Genomic DNA, 12,388 nt, shown 5'->3' on the forward strand with positions numbered 1-12,388 from the left:
CAAAGGGATATTCAATGTCTGCTTTAAAAAATATATTTAACCATCTACCAATAAGTGCCCTTCTTTGTGAGGCATTGGAAAACCTCCCTGGTCTTTGTAGTTGAATCTGTGTTTGTAATTCACTGCTGGATTGAGGGACCTTACAGGTAATTATATGTGTGGGGTACAGAGATGAGGTTGTCATTCAAAAATCATGTTAAACACAATTATTGCACACAGAGTGAATCCATGCAACTTATTATGTGACTTGTTAAGCTACATTTTTAACTCCTGAATTTATTTAGGCTTGCGATAACAAAAAGGGGTTGAATACTTATTGACTCGAAGACATTGCAGCTTTTCATTTTTTATTCATTTGTAAAAATTAAAAAAAATACATTTGAAAAACACAATTCCACTTCGACCTTGTGTTTAGGCCAGTGACAAAATATGGAAAAAGGTCGAGGGATGTGGATCCTTCCTTCCTTCTGTAGAAAGTATATAAAGTGTAATTACAATAACAGCATTAAGACAAATGTGCACAGTAAGCTATAACAATGTTTATTAGGTGATCATACAAACTCATAGAAAATATTCATTCGTGTTGATAGTGGGCCATTTCTGTGGAAATTGTATTCAATATTCATAGATACAAGAGAAAATGTCCTGACGGTTTTTCGCGGAAAGTGTCGCTACGGCACTAGACATTGATGATTGTGCAAAGGTGTCGCTTTGAAAAGGGTGTTAGGATTGAGGAGTGGTCAGACACACCTTCAAACCTTACAACAGCAATAACAAGGGATAGCTTATAGCTGAATACAGAAAGAAACCAGCTGAGATGCAAGGTGATACAATACTTTGATCAAAGAAATTAAACATGGGAACAAATACATAAAGTGATTGGTCAACAGGAAGGGTAGGAAGTTAAAGTGATTGGTCAACAGGAAGGGTAGGAAGTTAAAGTGATTGGTCAACAGGAAGGGTAGGAAGTTAAAGTGATTGGTCAACAGGAAGGGTAGGAAGTTAAAGTGATTGGTCAACAGGAAGGGTAGGAAGTTAAAGTGATTGGTCGACAGGAAGGGTGTGAAGTTAAAGTGATTGGTCAACAGGAAGGGTAGGAAGTTAAAGTGATTGGTCGACAGGAAGGGTGTGAAGTTAAAGTGATTGGTCAACAGGAAGGGTAGGAAGTTAAAGTGATTGGTCGACAGGAAGGGTGTGAAGTTAAAGTGATTGGTCAACAGGAAGGGTGTGAAATTAAAGTGATTGGTCAACAGGAAGGGTGTGAAGTTAGTGAGTGTTTTAATGTCGGGTGCAATCCTGTCAAATAATCAACCTATATAGGTAAGGTAGCGGAGTGAAACCATGGTAACACGATGGATGGGTACAGCACTCGACATGAGAAGGTTCATAGAGAGACCAGCTCTCAGAGGAAACACAGCTCACAGTACAACTATAAGACAACTTTTCATTGTTTATAGGGCGTTGTGCGACACCACAATTCTCCATTTGTATATATATATATATATATATAAAAAAGTCACATTCAATATAGTAGGCCAATATAATAATATAGTCAGCCACTCGCAATCTAATACTAAATTAAGTGGAAACATTCACTGAGTGGACAAAACATTAAGAACACCTGCTCTTTCCATGACAGACAATCCAGGTGAAGGCTATGATCCCTTATTGATAATCCACTTCAAATCAGTGTAGATGAAGGGGAGGAGACAGGTTAAAGAAGGATTTATAAGCCTCTATACAATTGAGACATGGATTGTGTAAGTGGTGCCATTCAGAGGGTCAATAGGGAAGACAAAATATTTAAGTGCCTTTGAACGGGGGTATGGTAGTTGGTGCACCGATTTGTGTCAAGAACTGCAACGCTGCCGGGTTTTTCACACTCAACAGTCTCCTGTGTGTATCAAGAATGGTCCACAACCCAAAGGACATCCAGCCAACTGGACACAACTGTGGGAAGCATTGGAGCCAACATGGACCAGCATCCCTGTGGAACGGTTTCGGCACCTTGTAGAGTCCATGCCCCGAAGAATTCAGGCTGTTCTGATGGGAAAAAGGGGGGTGCAACTCAATATTAAAAAACGGGTTCCTAATGTTTGGTCTAGTCAGTGTTGATGTGCCGAAACATTTCAGAACAAATATCAAAGAAACATTTGATGTGTCTGGAAAGCACAAAAATAAGTGAAGAGAAAGACAGGTGATACTCAAGACTAGTAAATTCCCCTCATAAAATGTTCCCTTATAAACACTTCCAACCACATGATGGTGATATGACAGTATGTTACTGCAGAGGGACTTGAAGCTGTGCAGAGTTCAATAACTCTTGCCCCAGTGACAGAGTTGAAGTGAATCCGGGTTCTGCTTCTGTTCCGCGGGACAGGAGGGAACAGCATATCTGGAAATGTACTGGAGTCTGGAATGACGGGACTATTATTGGTCCAAGGTTTCTATGGAAAGCGCCAATCAATAGACGTTTTGGTAAAAGTGGTTCAAAGTGCTTCGTAGACAGACAGGGGCTACCAACAAGGTGTGCTGGTTACTGTCTATTAGTATATTACAGCAGCATTGTCTCCAACAAAATCGATCATTGATCAACCAAATCTGGAAACAAGAAACCCACCTACCTATAATTTGAGAGGGCTATAGCAGTCAGGTTATCTACGAATACAAAAATCAGTCCTTCTTCTCTAAAGAGCACAATGATTTATTAGAAAAATACTGATTCAGATTGGCATGATCCAGCTCTGCAATCACAGCTGTATGGCTGTGGGACAGAATAACACTGTGGTTGTCATGTCAATCTCAGCTCAATGTCCCTCAGCCACAACAAAAAGATTAACACGATTACAAAAGATTGGTAGGAATACTGAAAGTAATTTAAAGAACATATGGGCAAAAGCGTTTTGGTCCACAACAAGCCACAGGGTTCAGCATGTGGAGAACATGGAGATGACAGGTCCTCAACAAGCCACAGGGTTCAGCATGTGGAGAACATGGAGGTGGTAGGTCCAAGCCTGAGGGTTCAGCATGTGGAGAACATGGAGGTTACAGGTACTCAACAAGCCACAGGGTTCAGCATGTGGAGAACATGGAGGTTACAGGTCCTCAACAAGCCACAGGGTTCAGCATGTGGAGAACATGGAGGTTACAGGTCCTCAACAAGCCACAGGGCTCAGCATGTGGAGAACATGGAGGTTACAGGTCCTCAACAAGCCACAGGGCTCAGCATGTGGAGAACATGGAGGTTACAGGTCCTCAACAAGCCACAGGGTTCAGCATGTGGAGAACATGGAGGTGGCAGGTCCAAGCCACAGGGCTCAGCATGTGGAGAACATGGAGGTTACAGGTCCAAGCCACGGGGCTCAGCATGTGGAGAACATGGAGGTGGGAGGTCCAGCGTTGCAGAGAGTGGGGAGTATGTGGCTATATGTTTGGTCTGAAGGTGGGCGGGACAGCCAGGCTAGGGCCCTGATTGGCTGGAGTCTGCAGGTGATACGATAGAATCTCACAGACCTGGATCCTGATTGGCTGTATGCTAGTTGTCGCTACAAAGCGTGCGCGCGTCGGGGGGCCGTGGTCAGTCTCTCTACTGATGTGCTAGTTGGCCTGGGCCCTCTGATTGGCTAGTTGTCCTCCTCGTCGTCGCTACACAGCGGGCCTGCGTCGGTGTGTGCGTCTCTCTCTCTGAGGAAGGTTTGTCTGATGGCCTCAAGCTCTGTCAGCTCTAGTCTAACCTTCTCCAGATGAAAGGTCCGGCGGTTCTGGATCTGCCTCAGGGGGAACGGATTCATGTCCACAAACGCTATGCTCATCAACTTCCTGCAGGGAGGGAGAGAGAGAGAGAGAGAGACGCACACAGATACAGATGAAACACAACAGGCTTCAAATTAGTTTTCATATTTGGCAAGAAAGCCAACAGACTTGATCAGCATCTACAGTAAACACACAGTATTACTGGTGATTCTAATGAGTCAGACATTACTCACTACACAGACAGACAGACAGACAGACAGACAGACAGACAGACAGACAGACAGACATTACTCACTACACAGAGAGACAGACATTACTCACTACACAGAGAGACAGACATTACTCACTACACAGAGAGACAGACATTACTCAATACACAGACAGACAGACAGACAGACAGACAGACAGACAGACAGACAGACAGACAGACAGACAGACAGACATTACTCACTACACAGACAGACAGACAGACAGACAGACAGACAGACATTACTCACTACACAGAGAGACAGACATTACTCAATACACAGAGAGACAGACATTACTCACTACACAGACAGACAGACATTACTCACTACACAGAGAGACAGACATTACTCACTACACAGAGAGACAGACATTACTCACTACACAGAGAGACAGACATTACTCACTACACAGAGAGACAGACATTACTCACTACACAGACAGACAGACATTACTCACTACACAGACAGACAGACATTACTCACTACACACACAGACAGACAGACATTACTCACTACACACACAGACAGACAGACATTACTCACTACACAGACAGACAGACATTACTCACTACACAGACAGACAGACATTACTCACTACACAGACACAGACATTACTCACTACACAGACACAGACATTACTCAATACACAGACAGACAGACAGACAGACAGAGACAGACAGACAGACAGACAGACATTACTCACTACACAGAGAGACAGACATTACTCAATACACAGACAGACAGACAGACAGACAGACAGACAGACAGACAGACAGACAGACAGACAGACAGACAGACAGACAGACAGACAGACAGACAGACATTACTCACTACACAGACAGACAGACAGACAGACAGACATTACTCACTACACAGAGAGACAGACATTACTCACTACACAGAGAGACAGACATTACTCACTACACAGACAGACAGACATTACTCACTAAACAGAGAGACAGACATTACTCACTACACAGAGAGACAGACATTACTCACTACACAGAGAGACAGACATTACTCACTACACACACAGACAGACAGACATTACTCACTACACACACAGACAGACAGACATTACTCACTACACAGACAGACAGACATTACTCACTACACAGACAGACAGACATTACTCACTACACAGACACAGACATTACTCACTACACAGACACAGACATTACTCACTACACAGACACAGACATTACTCAATCACGACAGACAGACAGACAGACAGACAGACAGACAGACAGACATTACTCACTACACAGACAGACAGACAGACAGACAGACATTACTCAATACACAGAGAGACAGACATTACTCACCTCACAGACAGACAGACATTACTCACTACACAGACAGACAGACATTACTCACTACACAGACAGACAGACATTACTCAATACACAGACAGACAGACATTACTCACTACACAGACACACAGACAGACAGACATTACCCAATACACAGACAGACAGACATACAGACAGACATTACTCAATACACAGAGAGACAGACAGACATGACTCAATACACAGACAGACAGACAGACATTACTCACTACACAGAGAGAATACGGTAGGTTTAGAGTACTGTACCTCCAGTCCAGGATAGTAATAGTGAAATAGCGGAGGTACTTGAAGATGGCCATGGAGTCCTGAAGCTTCAGAAACTCTTCCTCCTTGTACTTGAAGAGAGCGAGGGCGAAGCGGAAGATGATCTGAGGAGAGACAGAGCCATGAAAGTCACTGTTAAATTACACCTGAGTCAGCTTCCCACGACAGACTCAGTCAGCTTCCCATGGACAGACTCAGTCAGCTTCCCATGGACAGACTCAGTCAGCTTCCCATGGACAGACTCAGTCAGCTTCCCACGGACAGACTCAGTCAGCTTCCCACGGACAGACTCAGTCAGCTTCCCATGGACAGACTCAGTCAGCTTCCCATGGACAGACTCAGTCAGCTTCCCACGGACAGACTCAGTCAGCTTCCCATGGACAGACTCAGTCAGCTTCCCATGGACAGACTCAGTCAGCTTCCCATGGACAGACTCAGTCAGCTTCCCACGGACAGACTCAGTCAGCTTCCCATGGACAGACTCAGTCAGCTTCCCATGACAAATTAACGCTAAGTCTAAAGACCGTTACAACTTAAGGTTTGTTAAGTTAAAAAGGGACTCTCCATGAGGATGGGATTCAGTTAAAAAGGGACTCTAACATTATTGGGCACAAAGGACAAGAAGGTAGAGATAACGATACATCACGCAAAGCAGCCACAACTGTCAGTAAGAGTGTCCATGATTAAGTCTTTGAATGAAGAGATGGAGATAAAACGGTCCAGTTTGAGTGTTTGTAGCAGCTCGTTCTAGTCGCTAGCTGCAGCGAACTGAAAAGAGGAGCGACCCAGGGATGTGTGTGCTTTGGGGACCTTTAACAGAATGTGACTGGCAGAACGGGTGTTGTATGTGGAGGATGAGGGCTGCAGTAGATATCGCAGATAGGGGGGAGTGAGGCCTAAGAGGGTTTAATAAATAAGCATCAACCAGTGGGTCTTGAGACGGGTATACAGAGATGAACAGTTTACAGAGGAGTATAGAGTGCAGTGATGCGTCCTATAAGGAGCATTGGTGGCAAATCTGATGGCCGAATGGTAAAGAACATCTAGTCGCTCGAGAGCACCTTTACCTGCCAATCTATAAATTATGTCTCTGTAATCTAGCATGGGTAGGATGGTCATCTGAATCAGGGTTAGTTTGGTAGCTGGGGTGAAAGAGGAGCGATTGCAATAGAGGGAACCAAGTCTAGATTTAACTTTAGCCTGCAGCTTTGATATGTGCTGAGAGAAGGACAGTGTACCGTCTAGCCATACTCCCAAGTACTTGTATGAGGTGACTACCTCAAGCTCTAAACCCTCATAGGTAGTAATCACACCGGTGGGGAGAGGGGCATTCTTCTTACCAAACCACATGACCTTTGTTAGTAAGGTGTTCAGAACAAGGTTTAGGGCAGACAAAGCTTGTTGGATACTAAGAAAGCTTTGTTGTAGAGCATTTAACACATAATCCAGGGAGGCGCCAGCTGAGTATAAGACTGTATCATCTGCATATAAATGGATGAGAGAGCTTCCTACTGCCTGAGCTGTGTTGTTGATGTAAATTGAGAAGAGCGTGGGGCCTAGGATGGAGCCTTGGGGTACTCCCTTGGTGACAGGCAGTGTCTGAGACAGCAGATTCTGACTTTATACACTGCACTCTTTGAGAGAGGTAGTTAGCAAACCAGGCCAAAGACACCTCGGTGACACCAATACTCCTTAGCCGGCCCACAAGAATGGAATGGTCCAAAAGCTTTGGCCAAGTCAATAAAAATAGCAGCACAATATTGCTTAAAATCTAGGGCAATGATGACATCATTGAGGACCTTTAAGGTTGCAGTGACACACCCATAACCTGAGCGGAAACCAGATTGCAAACCCGAGAGAATACTATAGACATCAAGAAAGCCAGTCAGTTGATTATTGACAAGTTTTTCAACACTTTTGATAAACAGGGCAACATAGAAATAGGCCTATAACAGTTAGGATCAGCTTGATCTCCCCTTTAAATAAAGGATGAACCGTGGCTGCCTTCCAAGCAATGGGAACCTCCCCAGAAAGGAGAGACAGGTTAAAAAGGTCAGAGATGGGCTTGGTGATGATAAGGGGCAGCAACCTTAAAGAAGAAAGGGTCTAAACCATCTGACCCAGATGTTTTTTTGGGGTTCAAGTTTCAGGGGCTCCTTTAGCATCTCGGACTCAGTGACCGCCTGCAGGGAGAAACTTTGTAGCGGAAGCATCGGGGATTAGTCGCATTAGAAGGGGTGGGAGATGAGGAAATGTTGGACGGGCAAGGAGGCATACTACCAATCCTACCCTGTTACCCATCCTATCCTGTTAACCATCCTACCATTATACCCTGTTAACCATTATACCATCTTACCCTGTTAACCATTTTACCATGTAATCCAGCCTACCTTCGGTCCCTCGTACAGGAAGGCATCCCAGATCTTGAAGAGGAGGTCAGAGTTCACGGAGTCTACGAAGAGGACCAAGAACCAGTTGAAGGTAATGAGGGAGGAGTCAACCTTGTAGAGGTCAAAGTGGGCGTGGAGTCTGGGCAGCTTCTCACTCAGCAGGTCCTTAAAAACACGCTGGTCCACCTAGAGGTGAAAGACCATACAGGGGTCACCTCAGTCCCTAACCTCAACACTAATTCATGACTAAAGAGTTAATCAGGGTGATTTCTCCACAAATAGACAGGGATTTTCCTTTCCATGGTAGCAAGATCTTATCTATTTTTTAACTTTCTATAAAAATGTATTGGAGTGAGATCATTTCTTACTTTTGGGATTTGTATACCGAGTATGTCCACATCTCCGTCAGACCATTTAATTGGTAAACTACACGGTAATGTAAAATATGCATTTTTTTAGTGATCCAATACGTAATATAGTACACTCATTATAATTTGGTTTTAATCCAGAGAGGATAGCAAAAGTATCTAGATCCTCTATGAGGCTGTGGAGAGACTCTAATTGTGGATTTAAAAGAAAACATGAATCATCGGCGTACAATGACACCTTAGTTTTTAAGCCACGTATTTCTAATCCCTTAATATTATTGTTTGATCTAATCTTAACAGCTAACATTTCGATGGCAATAATAAATAGATATGCCGATAGTGGACAACCTTGTTTTACTCCTCTAGACAGTTTAAAACTTTCTGAGATGTAGCCATTATTTACTATTTTACACCTAGGGTTACTGTACATCATTTTAACCCATTTTATAAGAGATTCCCCAAAATTGAAATATTCTAGGCATTTATATATAAACTCCAGTCGTACTTTATCAAAAGCCTTTTCAAAATCAGCTATGAAAACCAGGCCTGGTGTCCCTGATATTTCATATTGTTCTATTGTTTCCAGTAATTGTCTTATATTATCTCCAATGTATCGTCCATGTAAAAACACCTGTCTGATTAGGATGAATAATATCTGACAATACTTTTTTAATTCTATGCACCAAGCATTTTGCTAGGAATTTTGCATCACAACACTGTGATGATGTAGTAGTGGTATAGTAGTGGTATAGTAGTAGTATAGTAGTGGTATAGTAGTGTACCTGTGATCCCAGCAGGGTCTTGGTGTAGTAGTGGTATAGTAGTGGTGTAGTAGTGGTTTAGTAGTGGTATAGTAGTAGTATAGTAGTAGTGTAGTAGTGGTATAGTAGTGGTGTAGTAGTGGTGTAGTAGTGGTAGAGTAGTGGTAGAGTAGTGGTAGAGTAGAGGTATAGTAGTGGTGTAGTAGTGGTGTAGTAGTGGTATAGTAGTGGTATAGTAGTGTACCTGTGATCCCAGCAGGGTCTTGGTGTAGTAGTGGTATAGTAGTGGTGTAGTAGTGGTATAGTAGTGTACCTGTGATCCCAGCCGGGTCTTGGTGTAGTAGTGGTATAGTAGTAGTATAGTAGTGGTGTAGTAGTAGTATAGTAGTGGTATAGTAGTGGTGTAGTAGTAGTATAGTAGTGGTATAGTAGTGGTGTAGTAGTAGTATAGTAGTGGTGTAGTAGTGGTATAGTAGTGTACCTGTGATCCCAGCAGGGTCTTGGTGTAGTAGTGGTATAGTAGTGGTGTAGTAGTGGTATAGTAGTGGTATATTAGTGGTATAGTAGTGGTGTAGTAGTGTACCTGTGATCCCAGCAGGGTCTTGGTGTAGTAGTGGTATAGTAGTAGTATAGTAGTGGTATAGTAGTGGTGTAGTAGTGTACCTGTGATCCCAGCAGGGTCTTGGTGTAGTAGTGGTATAGTAGTGGTGTAGTAGTGGTATAGTAGTGGTATAGTAGTGTACCTGTGATCCCAGCAGGGTCTTGGTGTAGTAGTGGTATAGTAGTGGTGTAGTAGTGGTATAGTAGTGTACCTGTGATCCCAGCAGGGTATTGGTGTAGTAGTGGTATAGTAGTGGTGTAGTAGTGGTATAGTAGTGGTATAGTAGTGTACCTGTGATCCCAGCAGGGTCTTGGTGTAGTAGTGGTATAGTAGTGGTGTAGTAGTGGTATAGTAGTGGTATAGTAGTGTACCTGTGATCCCAGCAGGGTCTTGGTGTAGTAGTGGTATAGTAGTGGTGTAGTAGTAGTATAGTAGTGGTATAGTAGTGGTATAGTAGTGGTGTAGTAGTGGTATAGTAGTGTACCTGTGATCCCAGCAGGGTCTTGGTGTAGTAGTGGTATAGTAGTGGTATAGTAGTGGTATAGTAGTGGTGTAGTAGTGGTATAGTAGTGGTATAGTAGTGTACCTGTGATCCCAGCAGGGTCTTGGTGTAGTAGTGGTATAGTAGTGGTGTAGTAGTGGTATAGTAGTGGTATAGTAGTGTACCTGTGATCCCAGCAGGGTCTTGGTGTAGTAGTGGTATAGTAGTGGTATAGTAGTGGTATAGTAGTGTACCGGTAATCCCAGCAGGGTCTTGGTGTAGTAGTGGTGTAGTAGTAGTAGTATAGTAGTGGTATAGTAGTGGTTTAGTAGTGTACCTGTGATCCCAGCAGGGTCTTGGTGTAGTAGTGGTATAGTAGTGGTGTAGTAGTGGTATAGTAGTAGTATAGTAGTGGTATAGTAGTGGTGTAGTAGTGTACCTGTGATCCCAGCAGGGTCTTGGTGTAGTAGTGGTATAGTAGTGGTATAGTAGTGGTATAGTAGTGGTATAGTAGTGTACCTGTGATCCCAGCAGGGTCTTGGTGTAGTAGTGGTATAGTAGTGGTATAGTAGTGGTATAGTAGTGGTTTAGTAGTGGTGTAGTAGTGGTGTAGTAGTGGTGTAGTAGTAGTATAGTAGTGGTATAGTAGTGGTATAGTAGTGGTAGAGTAGTGGTGTAGTAGTGTACCTGTGATCCCAGCAGGGTCTTGGTGTAGTAGTGGTGTAGTAGTGGTATAGTAGTGGTGTAGTAGTGGTATAGTAGTGGTATAGTAGTGGTATAGTAGTGGTATAGTAGTGGTGTAGTAGTGGTGTAGTAGTGTACCTGTGATCCCAGCAGGGTCTTGGTGTAGTAGTGGTATAGTAGTGGTATAGTAGTGGTATAGTAGTGGTATAGTAGTGTACCTGTGATCCCAGCAGGGTCTTGGTGTAGTAGTGGTATAGTAGTGGTATAGTAGTGGTATAGTAGTGTACCTGTGATCCCAGCAGGGTCTTGGTGTAGTAGTGGTATAGTAGTGGTGTAGTAGTGGTGTAGTAGTGGTATAGTAGTGGTATAGTAGTGTACCTGTGATCCCAGCAGGGTCTTGGTGTAGTAGTGGTGTAGTAGTGGTATAGTAGTGGTATAGTAGTGGTATAGTAGTGGTATAGTAGTGGTATAGTAGTGGTATAGTAGTGTACCTGTGATCCCAGCAGGGTCTTGGTGTAGTAGTGGTATAGTAGTGGTGTAGTAGTGGTATAGTAGTGGTGTAGTAGTGGTATAGTAGTGGTATAGTAGTGTACCTGTGATCCCAGCAGGGTCTTGGTGTAGTAGTGGTATAGTAGTGGTGTAGTAGTGGTGTAGTAGTGGTATAGTAGTGGTATAGTAGTGTACCTGTGATCCCAGCAGGGTCTTGGTGTAGTAGTCCTGGGGCATAAAGACCTCTACGATAGTGATGAGACACCAGAAGGCATCCTCCTGGTCCAGGTAAAGCAGAGCTATGGCTGCCAGCCTGGAAGAGGAGAACACTGATCATCACTGATCATCATAACACTGACAGAAGATTAGGGAAAACAGCAGGTTGGGGACAGCACAGGGTCAGCTGCGGTGTTGAAAACAACATATATAGTAGCACCTCTAGTTATCTGGAGTGGTACGGAGAGCGTGATCACACAGTCATCCGGAACAGCTGATGCTCTCATGCATGCTTCAGTGTTGCTTTCCTCGAAGCGAGCATAGAAGTAATTTAGCTCGTCTGGTAGGCTCATGTCACTGGGCAGCTCGCGGCTGTGCTTCCCTTTGTAGTCTGTAATAGTTTGCAAGCCCTGCCACAGGGGCTTTGATAGTTCGTCGGCGGGCATAGCAGGATTTCCTGTAAGCGTCCCGGTTAGAGTACCGCGTCTTTAATAGTGGCAGCTCTAGCCTTTAGCTCAGTGCGAATGTTGCCTGTAATCCATGGCTTCTGGTTGGGTTATGTACGTACAGTCACTGTGGGGACGACGTCATCGATGCACTTATTGATGAAGCCAGTGACTGATGTGGTGGACTCCTCAATGCCATCGGATGAATCCCGGAACATATTCCAGTCTGTGATAGCAAAACAGTCCTGTAGTTTAGCATCTGCTTCATCTGACCACTTTTTTATTGAGCGAGTCACTGATGCTTCCTACTTACATTTTTGCTTGTAAGCAGGAAT

At 43.8% G+C, this 12,388-nt stretch overlaps 1 protein-coding gene across 1 annotated transcript in view; it reads right to left on the bottom strand.

The window, feature by feature from the left end:
- Positions 1 to 334: 334 nt before the first annotated feature.
- tbc1d2b (TBC1 domain family, member 2B) overlaps positions 335 to 12,388 on the bottom strand; it is a 77,746-nt gene continuing 65,692 nt past the window's right edge. The window contains exons 13-16 of the mRNA XM_045705890.2: positions 11,587 to 11,704; positions 8,008 to 8,193; positions 5,600 to 5,721; positions 335 to 3,819 (exon numbers count right to left, since the gene is read on the bottom strand). Of these exons, the coding sequence (XP_045561846.2) occupies positions 3,624 to 3,819; positions 5,600 to 5,721; positions 8,008 to 8,193; positions 11,587 to 11,704 (622 nt within the window). The 3' untranslated portion in view covers positions 335 to 3,623. The remainder of the gene's footprint in view (positions 3,820 to 5,599; positions 5,722 to 8,007; positions 8,194 to 11,586; positions 11,705 to 12,388) is intronic.

This window comes from Salmo salar, chromosome 23, assembly GCF_965601325.2.
Source record: "Salmo salar chromosome 23, fSalSal1, whole genome shotgun sequence".
NCBI lineage: Eukaryota > Metazoa > Chordata > Actinopteri > Salmoniformes > Salmonidae > Salmo > Salmo salar.